The following is a 22,361-nucleotide window of genomic DNA, read 5'->3' as shown; positions in this document are numbered from 1 at the left end:
TAGACACTATTTTAAAAAGAAAACATATATAAACATATGATATTGTTTTCTAGCATATTCTTTACTTGTTTCATTGGTGAACAGGGTGGTCATTTGTAGATATTAATTTTTAAAATGATAAACCACAACATTATTATTAACAAATTATTAGCAAATTACTTTGCAGACCCCTTGTTCATGGGTCCCCTCTTTGAGAACTACTGGTGTAGGCTACCCCTCTACTGCACCATGCCTTGGCTGGGTTAAGCATACTATATATGGCCACCTGTGTCATGTGTTTATGTTGCGCTTAGACATGACATGATGGCTGGTCAGTCTCTTAAGACAGTAGTTAGAGCCTGAGAGGGATCTTGGTTTTCAACTCTATTCAGCACCCAGCTAACAGCACACACACACACACACACACACACACACACACACACACACACACACACACACACACAGTGCTGAATGACAAGTCAAATTGGAGGGTGATTTCGTGCTCACATCTTGAGTCTGAGTTACAGGAGGAGGAAAGGCATAAGACCAATGGCTCACATTTGAGACCACAAGGGACAGTCATCCCTTCACAAGAAGAATAAGAGTGGTCAGTAATTGCAATAGAAGATAACTCTCATCTCTCATCATGCTTCCTTTGTGTCTGTGTGTGTGTGTGTGTGTGTGTGTGTGTTCGTGCGTGCGTGTTGATGTGTCACGTAACACCACGTGCCTCTAAGCTTCCCCCCGAGCCACTTTCACCTCCCTGGAGTTTGTTGTGTCCACTGTGAGACGACAGTTTCAGTGTAGTCCATCCAGGCTAGTGTCCTGCAGGTGACCCTGCAGATCAAATGTGGATGCTCTTATAAAGCATAGTGCAGACCCCATCACTTCAAACTAAAATTGGAGCCTGTTTGGTGCTGCTGTCTGTAACTTACCTTTAGATATTGTGTGTGTGAGAGAATGAGGGCACGTCTTGTGAGAATTGACTTACCAGTTTACGTGTCATGGATGCTGATCTTACTTGAGTTGTGTTCTCTCTGTGAGCTCTCTTGACTGTGTGTATGTGTGTGTGTGTGTATATGTGTATGTATGTGCTAAAGATTCCCAGATTCAACAGACAACAACTGTCTTTTTGTACTCTGTGTGTGTATGTGTGGTGTGTGTGTGTGTGTTGTAAGAGTAAAGCTTTTCCCTAGGAAGTTGCAAGATGATCATGAATATGTGTTAATTAAGACACGCTCGCCATACCTGGCATTTTTCTCTCACATTAATTAGCCTTAATTAGCAGTGAGATGGCAAGTACATTTTTAGCTTATAGCTGTTGGGTCTGAAATTAAATGTAGCGTGGGTAGCATGGTAGTGCTTTTGTTTTGTGCTGAAATAATATATATTCCCAGCCAGTACTGTAAGTTAGTTTGGTGAAGTAAATGCAAGTAGGTTCATGGAAATTAAATTTGTAGCCCAATATCTGTCACTATAGACATGTATACACACACACACGTATACACAAACGTGTGTGCTCCTCCAGACGAGAAGATGGTTGGTTGGTCTGCATAGCAACTACTACTCCCACTCGCCCTTAGGTTGTTCAGTGTAAACTCCTTTTACACCAAATGATCCTTCTATTATTTTATCATGGCTCTACAATACTGCATTTGTAGTACGCAAGTCGCCTAGACCGAGATGTTTTATGGTTGTGTCTTATCTTTAGGAGATATGACCTAGGATCCAAGGCTAAACTCCGGAGTTCTGGGGTTCTTTGGTAGCTTGTCATTTTGTGTGTGTGTTTGAGATTGTTTATTCTATTCTTAGCAACAAAGAGTGCTCTGAACTTTCAGCAAAAAAGCCCTTCTCGGTTATCCAAGGATCCATTAAGGCCTGCTTTGATTTAATCCTCTTAAATTAGAAATAAATAAATAAGGGGATGAATAAAACAAACAATCTTCAACACGGCGGGACATCCTCACAGCTGGGCTGGGGAGCCTTGGGATGCCATGGCAACCCTGGGCAAATTTAGCTAAGACAAAGCCGGAGATTTTCAAAGGGCCTTTCATTTTTTCAAGTGCTGTAACTAACTCTTTCTTGCACTCTCTCTCTCTTTCTTTCTCTCTCTCTCTGTGTTTGTCTCTCTTTCTCTCAGGACTTGTACGTTATATGACATGGTTCTGCTGATACGCTGACTGACCTACCTAATCTGCGACAGCTGTGGACCCACAACCGTCATGTCTACTTCCAAAAAGGGTGAGCTTGTCCCTATGTACCCTTTTCAATTCCTCAATCACTACCTCTCATTCATTCCGTCATTTTCTTCCTCTTTGTCTCTCTCTCTCTCTGATGTAACTCGGTGTCTCTTTCTCTGATCTCTCTGGCTATATATTCCGTTTTCATTTTAAAACATTGTTTTAAGAATTAACTTGAATTGGGGCAGCCGTGGCCTACTGGTTAGCGCTTCGGACTTGCAACCAGAGGGTTGCCGATTCGAACCCCGACCCGCGGCTGAAGTGCCTTGAGCAAGGCACCTAATCCCTCACTGCTCCCCGAGCGCAGCTGTTGTTGCAGGCAGCTCACTGCGCCGGGATTAGTGTGTGCTTCACCTCACTGTGTGTTCACTGTGTGCTGAGTGTGTTTCACTAATTCACGGATTGGGATAAATGCAGAGACCAAATTTCCCTCACGGGATCAAAAGAGTATATATACCTATACTTATACCTGAATGCAACAGTTTTTAGCAAATTTGCGCAGCGTGGTTATGATGCTAACCAGATTTAAGCACAATTTAGTACAACCTGGAAAATCATTGTGTGGTGGTCAATGTTGATATTGTGGTGGGCCGCCACAAATAAGTCAATGTATGGGAAACACTGAAATTGAACTGCACTACTTTGCGCTGCCAAGGACAGCAAGGCTAGTAATGCTTGTACTTTGGTCTCCATGTTGCATTCACAGCTGGCAGGCTAGTAGTGGAAGTCAAAGTGAATCATGTAGAGTCAAGAAACATCAGATTGACCAGGTCCAATCAGGAAGGGAACATGGGTTCCTACATCATAGTTTTCAGATGTTAGGGTTCAAATGCAATGCCAGAGTTTTAAAATGAATATGGGGGCCAACACTGTTTTCAAATCATTCAGTTTCAGGAGTTTGAAAATGCCAGAGTAGTTTAGATGAGAGGCAAAAATTACGAGTGTTTAGGATTCAACTGAAAACGGACTAGTGTGGATGTTGCCTCTGTCTCTGCGTTTCTGCCTTTTCTCTTCCTGCAGCAGCCACCTTTGAGAGATCTTTCATCTCATGTGAAGTGTGTGTCTGTGTGGCGTGTGTGTGTGTGCATGCATCATGTGTGTATGTGGGTAAACAGGAGCACAAGAGTTTTACAATAAAACGGAATCTGAATCTGAAGAGTTTGTTGTCTGCAAGGGGCCGCTGTCATCTGGAAGAGTGTTGTTGTGGGGTAAGACAGGGCTTTGGGTGGGGCAGGGTTTGCTGTCAGCATGCATAGTGGTGCAGTCTGCAGGCGGGGTTGCAGAACCCTCCCTCCCATTCACACACACACTGCACCCCTTGAACACACCTACTGGTTTTGTGTGTTGGACTGTTGCCATGGTTACCGGAGGGCAGTGTTAAGGAAGTAAATGTGATGGGTTGGTGCAATGAGGGCGCTGGGAAACATCAACTGGCCAGAACTATATCCCCGAGGGTGGAGCAGACACACACACACACCATACATTTAACACAACACACACACATGCTTGCATGCACGCAGGCACACACACACACACACATAACACAATACACCCACACTCACTCAAAGACACACAATGCACACACACTCACTCAAAGACACACAATGCATCACCAATGGCAACAAATTTACAAACAGTGATTTATATTACTATTAACAGTATACACACATACACTTAAGTTCTCTTCAATATACGTTTTGCAAAATATGTGCTCATATCCATGCACTCACACTTCTCACTCACTCTGGCACACACACACTCATTAGTAGTGACTTATTACCTTGCACACACACACACACACACACACACTTTATGGAGAGGCTGTTTAGTAAGAATTATTGAAGACTAAATCAAGACGCTCACAATGGCAGCAGACTGCAGGAAAGGAATAAAAATAGAGAGTAATGGTGGCAGATGGTGGAGAGATGGAAGATGATGTCAATCACTGTCCGGAAACCGGGACACTGGAGAGAGAGCGAGAGGAGACATGAAACCAACAGAAACTCACAACAGTGCATCCAATAGTTCTCACAACAGAGTACGTCTAATAGTTCTCACAACAGAGTGCGTCTAATAGTTAAAAGTTTGGGGGCAGCCGTGGCCTACTGGTTAGCGCTTCGGACTTGTAAACGGAGGGTTGCCGGTTCGAACCCTGCCCAGTAGGCACGGCTGAAGTGCCCTTGAGCAAGGCACCTAACCCCTCACTGCTCCCCGAGCGCCGCTGTTGTTGCAGGTAGCTCACTGCGCTCACTGCTGCGGGATTAGTGTGTGCTTCACCTCACTGTGTGTTCGCTGAGTGCTGAGTGTGTTTCACTAATTCACGGATTGGGATAAATGCAGAGACCAAATTTCCCTCACGGGATCAAAAGAGTATTTATACTTATACTAATATACTTAGTTCTCACAACAGAGTCAGTCTAATAGTTCTCACAACAGAGTTCGTCTAATAGCTGATTCTAATAATTGTGGTTGCCCACTGAAAGGGAAGACAAACCTAGGAAGGACACACTGAACTATTAGAGAGAAATGTACCAAAAGCATCATGGTCACATGTGTGATTGCAAACTTTCTCTAGATACCCATTCAAACTGAAGGACTATTTTTAAATGTAAAAGCCTTATTAACAGTGTTATGACAACAACCTCAGTGAAGAGATATGACCAGGAGGATTGTGGGTCTACAGGGAGGAATGTAAGAAAATCATTCATCTGCCATTCAAAATGTGGTTACTCTTAAAAGCTGACTGATCTGATTTCTGATTGGCTGAGTAGTCATGATCATTGTCTTAATCTAAATGAATAGATTTCCTTTTCCTTGATCATGCTGATAGGTCTCCAATAACTTCAATCAATATGAGATATATGTTAGATGTACATGAAGCATATGATCTAGGCCACAGCTTACTGGTAGTATCAGAACAAGGACCTTGCAGTTTAATCAACTATGATGACACGCATACACACACACACACACACACACACAGAAGTTCACATATACACAAAAACAAACACACCATGCACACACTCATTTATCATAAACAAAAGTTGCAGTAGAATGGGATGGAGTAGGAGATGGAGACAAATTGACAAGCGTGATTTATTTTTGCGGACAGAATGTGCGGGACTGACCGGCGGTCATATTTTGTGCCGCTTTACGGTAGTTATTTGTGTGGATGAGTGTGTGTGTGTGTGTGTAGGGGGGGGGGGGGGGGGTGTGCATGCGTGTGTTATTCCACACACACCCTTGCAGACTACTGTTGGATATGGGATTACTGTCCTTGATGCAGACTAGTCAAATTCAGTAGAGGGGACAGTGCCTCAGGGAATGTTCTGGATTAAATGTGTGTGTGTGTGTGTGTGTGTGTGTTTGAGAGAGGGAGGGAGAGAGAGAGAGAGGGAGGGGGGGTCAGAGAGAGAGAGAGTGTGTGTGTGTGTGTGGCATGGATTGGTTGGCTGTGGTTTGTCTGGGGTGCATTGAAATTACGCAAGTTGACTTGAGCGCATTAAAATGTTATAAGGGTGTAAAGAATCACCTTTTGTTGATTTTGTTGGTTTGTGCTCTTGTTGGATAGACTTCAGGACACAAACCAAATCAGGTTACATTTATTCAACTTTTATTGTAATCACAGTTTGTGTTTATTTAGTCAAACCATTAGCCACATGGCGTGTTTCACCATTTTTTACGGATTTGACTATTGGATTATTTTGCTTTTCACTGAATTGTATTCTGAGTTAGAACGTAAATGCACTGCTGTGTGTGTGTGTGTGTGTGTGTGTGTGCGCGTGTGTGTGTGTGTGCGCGTGTGCGGTTGCGTGTTTGTGTGTCAGTCTGGCACCAAAGCAGCATTATCTCTGTTTCTGATCCCCTCTTTAATCTGAGTTACTGTTGGGCTCATTAAAGGCCTCAAGCCTTCCTCTCTTTTGTGCTGACCCAGTTAAAGCACACACACACACACACACACACACACACACACAAACGTGCGATGAGAGATAGCAATCCATCTCTCAAGAGAAGGGTTTCTGAGGATGGGTTAAGAGAATGCACATTATGGAGATAAGCTACACACAAATTATCATGCATATGCTCAAATTCAGAGCTGCATGTCATCATGGCATAACCCCCCCACACACACATTCACGCATGCACACACACACACATGCACATGCAATATTAATGCATAATACTTAGCCCTTACTGGTCCTCAATAAAACAAACAGAAAGATATTGCTAAACATGTTTTGAAAAGTCACAGAGATTATCCTTCCTCCTACACACACACACACACACACACACACACACACACATCTTTCTATCTATAAATTACAGGAACGTCTGTCTGTCTGTGTGTTTGTGTATGTCTATTATCCGCATATCTCTCGAACCGTTCGTCCGATTGATTTCAAACTTGGCAGGTGTCTTGCTACGGGCATGAGTAAATGCAGTGGCAAGTTTGACGTTGTTTGGATAAGAAATGCAAAAGATGTCATTACATATATCGGTAAAAGAACCACACATTGGCTTTCGCCGCTCTACTGTAGCCACTCCCCCTCTCACACAGCACTGTAGGCTACCAGAGTAGATAGAAGCGGGGCTTTGGCAGAACTGAATCAGTGTAGGCTACATAAAATGATTCCGCAGATTTTGCAACAACACGCCAACAAACACAGGTATGCAGTGGCTATTCAAAACAACGTAAAAAATGATGTGGAATACACTGCCACTATTAATATTATAATATAATTTTCACTATTGAATGCTTAGCTGGAATGATGTTTTTCCCTGTCATCCTATTCTTAAAGCAGGCCTACCTGCGGGCATGTAATTGGGCTACAGAGTTTCTACAGGAATAGCATATTTGAACGGGCACTGCACTAGTGTGTATATATATATATATGTGTATGCTGTGTGAGTGTACTGTGTTATATATATATATATATATATATCTGTGTGTGTGTATTGTATGTATATGTATATATATGTACAACACACAAAAGTTTTGAGCTAGATCGTTGTTTGCATTAACAATGAAATTTATAACCCGTAGCAGCAGGCATGGAGCCATGTCAAACTAAATAGCTGATTTATGTAATTTTGCTCCCAAATGAAAGTTTGAACTCGTCATCATCCATAAATAGACCCAAGTTTGTTAACTCCAGATCTTTCCTTTAACAAAGCAAGTATGTAATTATGTTTACTGTATCAGCCAGTGTGCCCATAACTACATAATCAATAATACACAGGTGGCCTTTGATCCCACTGACTGGGCCAGGTCAACTGCTTGGTCATCAGCCTGGGGTCATCCTTCCCTCCCTTTCCCAGGCACTCTTGGAAACTGCCTGTTTAACCCATTTGATTACTAACTAACCAAACTAAAGCGAGATATTATTCTTAGTAATCTGGGGAACTTGGCACACCAGGTCAAACCAAAAGTAACAAGCCTCGGTGTCATCTTAGATGCAGAGTTAAGTTTTAAGCCCCATATCAGTAAAGTTACTCAGACAGCCTATTTCCACTTGAGAAACATTGCCAAAGTGCGGCCCTTTTTAACTCAACAAGATGCAGAAAAACTAATTCACGCCTTTATCACTAGCAGGTTAGACTACTGCAATGCACTTTTCACTGGTCTTCCCAAAAAACATCTAAAGAAATTGGCACTCATACAGAACTCTGCGGCTAGACTTTTAACTAAGACTAAGAAGAGAGAACACATCACCCCTGTGTTGGCTGAACTGCACTGGCTCCCTATTTCCTATAGAATTGATTTTAAGGTTATGTTAATTACTTACAAAGCTCTGAATGGCATAGCACCTTCATATATCTCTGAGCTTTTAATATCTTATCAACCACAAAGGAAACTTAGATCATCCAATTCTAATCTTTTAATCGTACCCAAAGTGCTCCACAAACAAAGTGGAGAAGCTGCGTTTATCCATTATGCCCCCAAACTATGGAACACCCTGCCTCTGTACATCAAGCAGGCGAGTTCAGTAAATATTTTTAAAAAAGATCTGAAAACATACCTGTACAGGAAAGCTTTTAGTTAACTCATCTTATCCTGTAGACTACATTTTCAGATTATTCTACATCTGGTTACTATTATCAGCTACTATTGGAGGGCGCAGCCAGCCAGAAGCAGATGGGCTCCCCCTATTAAGTCAGGTTCTGCTCAAGGTTTCTTCCTGGAATATGGGAGTTTTTCCTTGCCACAGTTGCCATATGGCGTGCTTGTGGGGGGTAAGAGGGTTAAGGCTGCCAGTCTTATGACGTCATTTTCTATATTTTTGATATGTTGCTGAGCATATCATAAACAGCAAAGAAAAGTGATTAATAATGACTGACTGACTACTATTGTGTTACATGCTTCAAATGTAAAGCACTTTGAGCTGCATTCTGTGTATGAAAGGTGCTATACAAATAAAGCTTTATTATTATTATTATTATTATTTACTCCTAATATGCCTGCTAAAAACGCCTATAGAATCCTATGGCATTCTAGACTAAATAACCTTATTTCCTGAGGGTTTTCTGAAAAAATACTAAGAATTGTCAACGTCTACCAAAACCTTAATATCTAAGCCTCTGTACACCTAGAAACATGAAATAAAAAGCATGCTGTGCTACGCAGCATCCAGCGGGAGAGTCAATGCTGCGCTATGCAGCAACAGGCGGGAGGAATGTTGCGTCGTGCAGCATCCAGCACAAATGGGTTAATGTGAAACCTCTGGGTGGTGGTGGGGAGTGGCCAGGGCTGAGAGCTCTAATGTCCGTTGTAGTTGACAGAAGAATCCCAGCTTTTCGGTGTCTTCATCACCAAAGCAAAAGCGTTCCTTGATGACTGTAGGCCTAGTCCCTGGAGAGGAGAATTCGCTCTATGGGCCAGTCTGCAAACCCTGGTGTGGCAAAATATGTACACGTACACTCTCACAGCTCACAGTGCTATCAGGTATCACACAACAAAGCCCATAAGCTATGTTATGTCCATTAGAAAGCCTGTGGGAACACTGCATTTAAATGACATAGTGATAGTCATGGTGTGTCTGTGAATGGAGGTGCGTCTTTGCGTGTATACAACGGTGTCCACTAAGCATACCATGCTTATTTCGACCCTATGCCCAACATAGCTTGGAGGTTGCAGTGGTAATCGTGATGATAGTGTCCGTAATGGACGTGGTACAGACAGCAGGGGTAGTAGAAATAGGGCTCTGAAGAACTACAAAGTCACCCGTGATAGGAACTGATTTGACCAGGATACTTTATTGTAGGCCTTGTGGTTATAGGCTAGTAATAGTTTACTATTGTTGGTACAACTTGGGTGTTTTCCTGTTAATTTTTTATGTGGGTAATATGACAAAAAAGAAAGTAAACCTGCTCAAATATGTTCATCCAGTATTTACTGAAAGGTGCATCATTTGAGGTGCTTGCCATCCAGTGGCAAATTAGATGGGTAAATTTACCCCCCTTCATAAACTTTTGTTTATACTCAAAGATTTTTACATTTACAGTAGGACTTTATCTCTGACCACTTTCAAACCATGGCCTTTTGAAATTTTGATATAAAAATCCAATGGTGTTGCTTTCTTAACCCTGATGCCTAGTTTGCCAGGTTTAAAAAAGTTATGAGAGGAAAATATTTTTATTTGGTGTGAAACACACACATAGGCCTACCTGTTTTTATGCTTTTTTGTTTGTTTTTATAATTTGTATTCATATTTATTTTATCATTATTTTATTTATAAGCTAAGGTTGCTAGCACATGTGTCTAAAAATAGATAAAAAAGACTTGCACTTTCTGTTTGTAGTTTTGTGTTTGATACAGTATTTGAAAAAAAAACATTGCATTTTAGGAAATAGCAGTTCTTTTTTTGTATTATTCTTTAACACTGACGTGGCCCTCCAATCAGATGACATTGGCGGAAGTGGCCCCCAGCTCATTTGAGTTTGAGACCCCTGGTGTATAGTATGTGTGGCTTGTATAGGTGTTTATATGTGTTTACACACACACACAGAAAGAGTGTGATGTTTACGTGCCTGTGTCCCTGTATATGTTTGTCAAGTATGTAACCTGCTGAACTTTAATGAACAGCACCCCCCCGGAGTCTTCTATTTGTGGAATATTTGGCAAGTTACATAATCCGTTTTTAATGACACCCATAACTCAACTTGTGTTTAAAAATAGACGGGTGGTCAGAGAAAGGAGAGGAATGCAAAGCATTCACAAAATCGGACAGTTCTATAGAGAGATTGGCTTCTATTGTTACTTATTTGTATTTGGTTGTTTCACTGCAAGTTGTGCTTTTACAGTGTTAACATGTTGTTTATTGTTATTATAATGTAAGTCACTTTGGATAAATGTCTTGTAAGTATACGGCCATATGACCATAAAGGGAGGGGAGAGAGGGAGACGGGACAGTTTCCTGTTTCAACAGCTGGATCAATACACAGGGAGCCCACATCAGTGAGGCTGCGTTTGATTGGCTGATCAACATCAGTGAGGCTGAGTTTGATTGGCTGATCATTATCAGTGAGACTGAGTTTGATTGGCTGATCGTCAGTGAGGATGAGTTTGATCGGCTGATCATCAGTGAGGCTAAGGTTACTCGGCTGATCATCAGTAAGGTTGAGTTTGATTGGCTCATCATCAGTGAGGTTGAGTTTTGGGTGCTGATCGTCATCAGTGAGGATGAACTTTGGGAGCTGATAATCAGTGAAGTTTCGCTTTGGGAGTAGGTATAGGATTACATCTGGACAGCACTGTATACTTTTTCTGTCACCGAAGGACCTTGAATACAGCTTCTCAATGGTTAACACATGCTGTAGATTGGGCAGCTAGACTTAACATGGACTGTTAACACTCAATATGTTCTGAAGAAGTCCAGACAACGACTCTACTTCCTTCGTCAGCTAAGGAAATTCAAAGTTTCTACATCCATCATGAAGGCCTTCTACACTTCAGCGGTTGATCACCTGGTATGGGAACTCCACAGTTAGAGATTGTAGTACTCTGCAGAGAGTAGTGCGCTCAGCTGAACGTACTATAAGAACTCAACTCCCTGCTCTACAAGATATCTATTCCAGAAGAGTACTCCTAAGAGCCCAAAAGATTCTGAAGGACTCTTCTCATCCTAACAATGGATTATTCCTACCGCTGAAATCAAGAAGACGCCTATGTAGTCACAAAGCCAGAACTGAGAGACTCAGGAGAAGTTTTTATCCCCAGGCCATCCGAACTCTGAACTCACACTATACTGACTTTGCACACATTCACTCCTCAGCACTCTCAAACATTTCCCAACTCTGAACTCACACTATACTGACTTTGCACTCATTCACTCCTCAGCACTCATGACCCCCCCCCCCCCCCACACACACACACCTACATGACTTTTAGCACTTTTACATCCCTCTCCCTATGCTACAGCCCTTTTATTTATTTTCTTATTTCATCACACGTCAAAACACACATATCTGACTTTCTCCAACTTTTGCACATCTCCATAGAACTTTTTATTTATTATTTTTGATTTCTCCTCCATCTATCTACCCATGTCCTTGATTGCCTAGCCTTTCTGCCCCCACCCCCATCCCCAACACACACACAAAAAAACACACACACTTACATCATCACTGTCATCACCTCACATACATACAGCGCACTGCTTGCTACAGTAAGCCTCCTCTACATACTTGCTGCACACTGCCCCCCCCCCCTCCCTACATACACAGCACATTGTCTTCAGGATCTTCTCCAACACACATCCTCTACATACTTACAGCACACTGCCCCCACCTACCCACACACACACTACACACACACACACACAGTCACTGCTCCACTCCCCTCCCGCCCACACACACATCTTCACTGTCATCACTCACATATATCATACATACAGCACTCTGCTTGCAATAGTAAAAGAGAGAGCCACAGGCTGGCTTGTGATTGTTGATAATTGATATCTCCTTCTTATAAGTTTTAAAAGGAAATCATGAAGGCAACAGTAGTTCCCACTACTGACCATTTATAAACTGTGAGAGGGCCCAGCTGTAGGTACAGTACTAGCCATAGCGGAGCAGGCAGAAGATCATTGAGAAATAAACGTGAATTAAAGCGACTGTCTTAAAGCGTCAGTACACAATTTATACATTTGTTAAACAGCATAAAATTAGCAGTGTTTTTAAGCAATTATTATTTTAAAACAAATACTTTTCATACTAAATTATAGGCTATAAAAAATATTTTTTTTTTTATGCGTGTGTCGTGGGGGGGGGGGGGGGGGGGGTGGTTTGTTGTGCGGCCCGCCAGCCAATTTTCAAAACCCAATGTGGCCCTTGAGCCAAAAAGTTTGCCCACCCCTGGGTTAGCCCCTTGAGCCGTGGATCTGCCCAAGGTTTCTTCCTTGGTAAGGGAGTTTTTCCTTGCCCCTGTCGCTCTTGGGTGCTCCTTGTTGGTGCCCCCGCTCAATCCCAATCCTCCCCCACCTTTCTTATGCAGCCCTTGCCACTTAATCTACTAAACCCCTTCTACTGCACTTTTTACCCCCCCCCATAAATGCACAAATAGGCTGACACCAGACATAATTTCACTGCATTTCTTACTTCCAGTAACTATATGCATGTGACAATAAACTTCCTTGTATGCTTTTGTATCCTTGTAGTGTGAGTGTTTGAAATATTTAAACTTCAGCGTGAACCTTTGCACCATCTGTTTGGTCTGTCTGTGACTTTTAGAGTGAAGTTAATAGAGAAGCATGTTCTACTGAGTTAACAAGCAGCTGAGTTCTCAGGGATCTGTCCACTGTCAAACTTCTTTAACAGCACCTGTTGTATGTTTAAAGAGTAGGCTAACTAACTCTCATAGTGTTGGACTTGTTCTAACCCAACCCAACCTGACCCAGCCTGACCCAACCTGACCCAGGCAGGGTTTTCAAAAGCGTGACAGGGAGGACGCGTGGGCCGGCCAGAGCTCAGGTGCCAGTGGGGATTAGACTAATGACCCCTCAAAGACGCTAACGCACATTCCTCCCGGCTTTTCAGGAAATGTTCCTGAAAGCATTTTCTTGGCTGGTTTGGACTGGTGTGTGTGTGTGTGTGTGTGTATGAGAGTGTGCGTGCGTGACCGAGAGAGACTCGTGTCTCTGTGTGTGGTATGACTATATGTAGACGAATGAGACCTGTAATCATATGCACATATGTGTTTTTCTCTCTGTCTGTCTGTCTGTGTGAGAGACATTGCACAGGACATCTTATTAGGCTCTATGCCTAGGTGTGAATGGATCGATGCATTTGTGCATGAGATTCCATGAGATGACTGCATCTACAGTATGTCTGTATACGTTGGTGGGTTACTTACCTGTGTGTGTGTGTGTGTCTGCCGCAGGCTCATCTAAGTCCGGTGGTGTACGGTTCTCAGAGGAGCCAGCGGCCCATTCCCACGTGCACTTTGACGAAAAACTCCACGACTCCATTGTCATGGTGATCCCTGAATCAAATGGCAACTTCTTGGTTAAAGTAAGTGTTTGTGTGTTTGTGTGTGTGTGTGTGTGTGTGTTTGTGTGTTAATGTGTGTGTGTGGAATTTGCCCGTAGGGTCTAGTTGGTTAATCTCTCACTACATTGAACTTGTACTGCAGAGGATAAGAGACTAGTTTGATTCTGCTTGCTTCAGAAAGTTCCAAAACAGAGAACAAAGAGATCTTTGTTGAAATGGGAGTGTTTGAGAGTGTGTGGACATAGGGCATGTAAAACAAGTAAAACGAGACTGAGTGGGTATTGTACTGTACCTGTCTGTTGTGATTTGTACCTGACTGTTGTGCCTGTGAGAAGGGCTGTGCCTAAAATAGAGAGAAAAATAATCTGTGTGTGTACAGTATGTGGGAGAGCAAGTTAGAGTTTATGTGTGTTAGATTGAGTGTGTGTGTGTGTGTGTGTGTTTGCCTGCTTTTGTATGCACACACATCTGTGTAGGTGTATAGGGTCTAGTGCCAGTAGCAGTGAATAAAAGATGACTGTTATGTTTGTTTACTGCTGGTCTGGTCTGTTCGTCCTGCTGAAAGACCTCTGGTCAGCTTGCCGAAAGACAAGTGCCTTCCCCTCTCCTCTCTCTCTCTCTCTCTCTCTCTCTCTCTCTCTCTCTCTCTCTCTCTCTCTCTGTCTTACTCTCTCTCTTACTCTCTCTCTCCGCTAAACTGCATCCAAACACACAAAGGCACGAGCCAAAGGCTTGACAGTAGGGCAGCCCACTCCCTTGTGAGAAACACACACACACACACACACACACACACACACACACACACATTTAGAGCAGTGAATGTTCTGACCATCAAACTGCCCCTCCCTAGAGCTTCTGTTGTCATAGGAACAGCCACGGGGGCAAATTTGTCAGTGTGAGTAGGAAGTGGAGCGCATGCAAGCATCAAAGACCCCTCTAACACTTTGACACAGTGGGCATCTCTCATTTCTCTCATTCTCTCTCTCTCTCTCTCTCTCTCTCTCTCTCTCTATCTCATTCTCTCTCTCTCTCTCTCTGTCCCACACTTCCCCTCTGTCTTTTTGTCACTGCTTCTCACTTCGTCATTCTCTCTATCTCTTACTCACTGACTCCACTTCAATTACAGTAGGTTTTTGGTGTGACAGTAAGTCCATTTATACTCCATAGTCCATATTATTCTCTCTCTCTTTCTCTCTGTCTTTCTCTTGCTTTGTCTCTCCCGCTCACATACTTAGTGTGTGTGTGTGTGTGTGTGTCTCTCTGTGTGTTTGTGTGTGTGTCTGTGTGTTTGCCTCTATCAAAGTCTCACTCGAGGCTTGTTTTGTGAGTAAACACCACTCAGAACAACTAAGCAACTAAGAGACCACAGTGAGAAAACAGTCTGTTAAAAGTCTGTAATAGCACTGAGAGCGCAGCACCAGACCTGAGCAGGCAGCAGGCAGACTGCCATGGGCAGGCCCAGTGGACCCAGGCTGCAGGCAGACTGCCATGGGCAGGCCCAGTGGACCCAGGCTAGCAGAGTCGCTGACGTCTCTACAGGTTTCTTGTGTACAACCCCGTTTCCAAAACAGTTGGGATGCAGTGTGTGTAAACCATGCTGGGCTCCAGTATGGATACATAAAGGGGAGGCCACAGGCATATGTGAAATTGTATGTATATTTTTTCAAGAATATAATACAGAATGTAAAGAAAGTGGGTGTAGTGAAAGCTGAACCAAAATGTAGTGCAAATCAGTAGCCGTGTTTGCATGGACTTTTTGTTTTTCAATCAGATTGAAGTGAATCTCAACCGAACTGTTTACATGAACGCTAAATAAACCAATTGGCGTTTAATCTGGGTTTACTGTACATGGAACAAGCATGGAATCATTTAGAAGCTCCTAGTTGTATTGCTGCCATGGAAACTCATTTGTTTACGTCACTCAGTATTATTACCACATAGGAGAACACCTGCGCAGAAAGAAGAGATGTACTCCAACAATCAGAGTACCTGTTTAACTTGGGTGGATTTTTCAATCGATCGGATTATCAGGACGGAGTACACCACCTCTCTCGATCCGATTGGAAATTTAGTTGGATCGGGCTGAATCTGATCGTTGTTTAGAGGTGTAGAGGTGTTTACATGAGGCATTTTTATTCAGATTGAGTCATTACTCCGTTTGTAATCAGATTGTGTCCATGTAAACAGGGCTATTGTCTTCCTCTTATTAGGCTTCTTCTCACCATGCCAATCAGAGGACCAGTCACCTACACCTGAGCACACCTGTGCCATTCACCTGCTGCAAACAGGGAGGGAGGGAGACACAGAGGTGCCTGGGAGACCTGGCAGTGCTACACTCTGGGGCCATGAACTTGCCCCCAGAGTGTAGCACTGTAGATGCCTGGTAGCTTTAGCTGTTGGCTGCATAAACTCAAGATGGGGAGAGTCGATAGAGTACTCGGCGACCTCGAGAAACAGAGGTCTTTTTTCTAGAAAAATCTCTGGAATTCTCCTACAAGACAGAAGAAATGCCTAAATGGGATTCTGTCACTTGAAAATGGCAGAAACAGCAACACTTGAGGGCCTGAAGGCCATTGCCATCCATTAGTGTTTTTCAGCCCTGGTTCTTGCATACAAAAAAATCTCTGGATTCTCAGAATACCGGTATTTGAATGATATTAAACTGTTGCATTATATTCCCACACTGTTTTTCACAGAGTGGTGAATGCCATCGTCTATTTACTTCTGAGAGGCTGGGATAATAAAATAAATAAATAATGTTTTACAGGGTTTGCAGATCATTGCGTGCGTGTGTGTGTGTGTTGGGCGGCGGGGGGGGTGGGGGCATCCTCCAGATGTTGTGTCTTACTGCACTGCCATCCTTTGTGTCATTATGGAGTCCATCCTCTTAATAGCAACTTGTTTTCCTTTTCTTTTTCATTTCTTTCTTTTCATTCCTATAACAGTTAAGTAGGGATGAACTATATACTGTAGACTTTAAACTTATTTATTTCATGCCATTTTTATACTACAACTGCACAATGTGTTAACCATCCAGTCACTTTCTTCTTGAACACAAGTCACATAAGCTTACAGTCTTGAGAGTTTGATTGATCTAAAAAGTCCAAATGAACCGTCATCATTAATTAACTCCTTACTTGTTCTCATTCTGCTTGGGTGCCATCAACTATATTGTTAGTATCATGACATGACAAATTATTATTATCATGGGGAAGAATTGTCCTGGTATATCATACATTAAATGATATATAGGATACACTGTATAGAGTCCTGGTATATCATACATTAAATGATATATAGGATACACTATATAGAGTCCTGGTATATCATACATTAAATGATATATAGGATACACTATATAGAGTCCTGGTATATCATACATTAAATGATATATAGGATACACTATATAGAGTCCTGGTATATCATACATTAAATGATATATAGGATACACTATATAGAGTCCTGGTATATCATACATTAAATGATATATAGGATACACTATATAGAGTCCTGGTATATCATACATTAAATGATATATAGGATACACTATATAGAGTCCTGGTATATCATACATTAAATGATATATAGGATACACTATATAGAGTCCTGGTATATCATACATTAAATGATATATAGGATACACTATATAGAGTCCTGGTATATCATACATTAAATGATATATAGGATACACTGTATAGAGTCCTGGTATATCATACATTAAATGATATATAGGATACACTGTATAGAGTCCTGGTATATCATACATTAAATGATATATAGGATACACTGTATAGAGTCCTGGTATATCATACATTAAATGATATATAGGATACACTATATAGAGTCCTGGTATATCATACATTAAATGATATATAGGATACACTATATAGAGTCCTGTTCTTTCCTTTTTATTCCTTCAATTTAATCTCATTTCTTTTCTCCCTTTCTGTTGCTAGTTGCAATGCTAACTTACCATTTTCCCTTACTTCGTCTGATCTGAACTTCTGAAGCTTTGGGGCTCGCTCTGCCCTCTGCTGCTTTATTGCCTGCTGTTGCATCAGTGGTTGATCCCTGAGTGTGTGTGACCCAGGGAGCTGTGCTCTCTTTCTTGTGCTGGAAATCTCCTTTCTTACGTGAACAGAAGATGTATTGAGCTGAAATGCAGAGGGAAGCACCCACCATTATTTTGTGGGTGGTATGTATGACTGAATTAGCTGTGTGTGTGGGGATGGGCCACATCTTGCTAGAATGTGTGTGTGTGTGAGCTTGTGTATGTGTGAGCCAGATTAAGCATTTACCATAACTGTGTGTGTGTGTGTGTGTGTGTGTGTGTGAATGTTTTTGTTTGTTTGTGTGTGTGTGTGTTTGTAAAAGCATGTTGTGTTTCCACACTCAGGTGGGCTTTCTGAAGACACAGCACAGGTATGAGATCGACTTCACCCTGCCAGAGTTGCCATCGCTAGGCACCGACATTTGTCCCGCCCCCATTCCGAACCCTCATATCCGCATCACCAACATCACCCACCAATCAGAAGGTACAGCTGTAGCCTCTTGGCTCTCAGTTATGTGTATGTGTATCTGTCTGTACATCTGCATGTGTGTGTGTGTGTGTGAGGAGAGAGAGAGAGAGAGAGAAAAGGGCTATCTTTGTCAGTTTTGAAATCAGCAATACATTTTTGTTTGTTTAATTAGGACCAGTCAAGACAAGGTATTTGTGTGTGTGTGTGTGTGTGTGTGTGTGTGTGTGTGTGTGTGTGTGTGTGTGTGTGTGTGTGTTTTGCAGGGGAGGGAAGGTGATTGGATTGAATTGCATCTGTGTAGCAGAGCACAGCCGCTCTGCTGTGTGGTGTTTACAAGGCTGTGAGCTTTGAGAGGAAACAGAAGGAGCCCCTGGGTCTAATTGAGCTCATTAACGTCTCTGTGTTAATTGATCTCGTTAACGTCTTTAATCAAGCAATTAGCGGCACAGAGAAAACAATCATCACCATATTGACATGGCTTTGAACTGTACAGCTGGCAAGCTCGGTGCTTTTCCATTGCTCAGTGTGTGTCTGTGTGTGGCTAGATTTATGTCTTTGACCCTGGGGTGTTGGAAGTATTCCATCCTCTTGAGTTACATGTCTCTGGAGGTTTGTTGTGTGTGTGTCTGTGTATGTCTGTGTGTGAGCGAGCGAGTGAGAGAGTGTATGGTTTGTGTGTGTGTGTGTGTCATTGTGGTTGTGACCAATCTGGTCTCCCAGGCCAACCACAGTAACCCTTATCAGTATTTATTATAAGCAACATGACTCACATGACCCACAGCCCTGCATGTCAAAAGAGCGTGCACTTATAACTGCAGCTCAGAACCCTGCAGTGTATTCAATCAGTGTTTGTTTTGACCATTTCACTATTGTTCATGGACTAAGTATTCATTGTTTGTGTTACTGGTCTCAATGATGCTCAGTTGTGGCCTTTCATAGGAATTTGTAGCAAGCCGAAGGTGATCGCCTTCATTTTCTCTCATGTGTCTCTGATACATTCTTCTTTTCAACTTCGCCCCACCTTTCTCTTACATTCCCCCTCTCTCTCTCTTTTTCTCTCTCTCTCTCTCTCTCTCTCTCTCTGTCATTTTCCCTTCTAACACTCCTCACTCTCTCTCCCTCCTTTCATTCTCTCCCTCCTTTCATTCTCTCTCCCTCCCTCTCTCTCTGTCTTTCCATCCCTATCAGGCGGTGTGCGGCTGCACTGTGAGTACATGCCCCACCAGGAGGGGGTGCTGTGTGAGGAGTTGACCCTGGTGAGCGAAAGCAAAGAGGACACGTGTGTGCGCATCAGAGTGCAGGCACGCGTTATGGGTGAGTGCCTGTCTGACTTTGTCTGTGTGTATGTATCGATTGTTTATGAGCCAGTGACTCCTAACCAAAAAGGACACGTTACCCCGCTGTTCGTTGTGTCTGCACCCACTTACTTAAGCTCTCATAAAGGCTGCGCTCCTCCAGAGGATGTCATCCAGACATTTTCCATCTTTGGTCCCCCGATGGTGGAATGATGTGCCAAGCTCCATCAGAGCAGGGACATCCCTCTCTATCTTGAAGACACAACTCTTCCAAGAATACCCCCTCTCCTAGCGCTTCTGACAACCTCACACTATACGCACTTACCACACTCCTCCTCCTCTTCCCTCCTCCCTCTCCACTTCCCTCTCTTTTCTTCTCTTTCTCCTCTTCTACCACTCTTCCTCCTCCATACTTTGCCTAGTACTTAATACGTAGGCACTCCTATCCTCTAGTGCTAGTATTGACAGATGCAGTGGTAAACTAAAGCTTTATTTTCCTCTGCACTGTAGTTGCTATTCTAACGCCGTAGCTGTAGCCATGTAGTTTAAAAGTTTAAATGTTAAAATGCTTAAGTATTAATAGCCTAAATGTTATTCCATTGCTGTAAGTCGCTTTGGATAAATGTGTCCGCCAAATGAATAAATGTAAATGTAAGGACTGGTTTGGTCAGTGAGAGTTTTGTTTAGTTTTGCTTCTTATATGTTTGTATAGGGGTCACATGTTTATAATAATGATTTGTGTTTGTGTTCTGGATAAGTGTGAGCATGTTGTGTAAATAGTGTGTGTGTGTGTGTGTGTGTGCACATGCTTGTGACATGGCTTTTTCTGTGAGTACATACTGTATTTGTCTGGTTTAAAAGTCTATGTGTTGTTGTATTGTGTGCTTTACCACCTTAGGCTGTTTAACATGGGGAATATTTGAATTGTCTGCGTAGAGGGAATCGTCAGTTGTGTCAAAATATTTTATTGTCTTCTTGTGCCCTCTTGTGGTCAGAATGCAATTGGCAAATATCCGGAACAGTAAAATAAAGTCCCATAGTTAAGCAGACTTCAAATGGTACGGAAAAAGGGGATCATGGCAAAATAGATGTTGTTTTCTTTTGTGTTTTTTCAGTGTAATTGAACGTAATTGTTTCTTTGTTCACTGATTTCTTTGGTGTCTGTTTTTCTTTTTCCTTTGTTTTCTCCCACTCCCTGTTCCCTGATCTCTTCCAGATCGCCACCACGGCACTCCCATGCTGTTGGAAGGAGTGAGATGTGTAGGGGCGGAACTAGAGTACGACTCTGAGCAAAGTGACTGGCAAGGGTTTGACTAAAGCACACAGACACACACACACACACACACACACACACATGCATGAGTGACACTGTTTAATTAACATCTTCACAGCTACACATCCCCTCACATACTAACACACACAAATGCACAAACATATATACACACACACACAAATACACTCATACACAAATATAGCTTCACACACATGCTCACATGCCCTCATACACCAGTGCCATACATTCTGCTGCATCAGTAGCTAGATCTCTCTCTGTGCTTCTCATCATGGAGTAACCCCTGTCCTTGGACACTGCCCATGCAGCCCTGCAAGGGGTCGGGAGGACGGGGGACTATAGGAACACTGTGATCTCTTAGTTTAGCTAAGGAGCTCCCTCTACTTCAAGCTTAGTAATGACTGATGACTGTGTTCTGTCTTTTGCTTTTGATTATGTTGAATAATTAAAACGTTGTGATTATCTAATGATGAAATGTTATAAACGCAACTTGATTCTGTTTCCCTTATGCTTTTGGATGCACTGCTACATTATTAGCATTTCTGCTTCTTACATTTGTTTTCTGTTTGCTAAGATGCTATTTTTGCAATTATTGGCTATTTTTGCAAACATCTGCACACAAATCACATGACTTTACACCAAACCAACACAATTCTTGCTAACTAAACCCTTCAAACTCTTTGGTGTTTTTGTGTCAAAACAGTACCAAGTACACACTGAAAGTATAAATGAAATACACTTATGGCTGTTGCTTTCTCAGTGTGCAGGGCATATCAGTTTACAATATAGTTTTGTATCTTTTGTTTATGTAAAATATTGATATGAGGGAAGGGGGTCAAACAACAAGTAAGAAAACAAATAATTTCACGGGAAAGTAGATTTCTGGCCCTAAGTTTTTATCCACATCACATGTAATATCACCATAGAATTGCCTGGTCCACGTCCTTCTCCTCCTCTGTTCTTCACCTACTCATCATCCTGCCCTCTTAATTCTTACAAATTCAGTCCAATATTACTCTATAATAGAACTAAATAAATCCTACATTGTAATTCAGGCCAAATGCCACTGTGGCTTATTTGTAGTGCCCAAGATCTGATTGCTGAGGGAACTCATGATCTAAAAGTGTTTTATTTGGGACCACAATTGGCAAAATAGAGTAAATAGAAGACACTAATGTGTACAGTGCAAAAGCAATGAGTTGGGTTTACAGTTTTGCAAAGAGTGTGCTTCAGAAGCACAAACTGAGTGTACTGTCAGCAGTGAATGTGCTTTGAGTTTGGCAAACTTGGTGAATGGATTAGCTACAATTGTTAATAGTATCAGAAATTGTGCTTCAAGAATCACTGTTGGTGTTTCAGCATTAAGAAAAAAATACTCTAATATTGTAAACAACTACACACCAGGGGGCGCCAGACTCCACTTAATTAACTCAAGCTGCAATTTCTTTTTTCACCAGTAAGAGTCAGTATTGCTTGCAAAATTATTGGTAGCAGTGCAATCCAAAGTGACATACTGACAGGTTTTTGTTTGTCTGTGAGTGAATCACAT

The 22,361-nt window shown here is 42.3% G+C and overlaps 1 protein-coding gene and 1 long non-coding RNA gene across 3 annotated transcripts in view; both read left to right on the top strand.

The window, feature by feature from the left end:
* c18h20orf27 (chromosome 18 C20orf27 homolog) overlaps positions 1-22,361 on the top strand; it is a 33,623-nt gene that overhangs the window by 3,934 nt on the left and 7,328 nt on the right. Inside the window, exons 2-6 of one of the 2 annotated variants that reach the window (XM_042070373.1) lie at positions 2,120-2,220; positions 13,597-13,727; positions 18,103-18,241; positions 19,415-19,540; positions 20,738-20,846. In XM_042070373.1, coding sequence (XP_041926307.1) covers positions 2,202-2,220; positions 13,597-13,727; positions 18,103-18,241; positions 19,415-19,540; positions 20,738-20,838 — 516 coding nt within the window. In that variant the 5' untranslated portion in view covers positions 2,120-2,201 and the 3' untranslated portion in view covers positions 20,839-20,846. Of the gene's footprint in view, positions 1-2,119; positions 2,221-13,596; positions 13,728-18,102; positions 18,242-19,414; positions 19,541-20,737; positions 21,283-22,361 lie in introns of those variants that run through there. The other variant, XM_042070372.1, reaches the window with a different exon arrangement.
* On the top strand, positions 405-21,282 carry LOC121690053. The gene is made up of 2 exons (XR_006024978.1): positions 405-443; positions 20,841-21,282. It is a non-coding gene; the product is annotated as an uncharacterized LOC121690053 (long non-coding RNA).

Source organism: Alosa sapidissima, chromosome 18, assembly GCF_018492685.1.
Source record: "Alosa sapidissima isolate fAloSap1 chromosome 18, fAloSap1.pri, whole genome shotgun sequence".
Classification (NCBI taxonomy): Eukaryota; Metazoa; Chordata; class Actinopteri; order Clupeiformes; family Clupeidae; genus Alosa; species Alosa sapidissima.
Note: the sequence above shows the minus strand (reverse complement) of the source record. Positions and strands in the feature narration are given on the sequence as shown.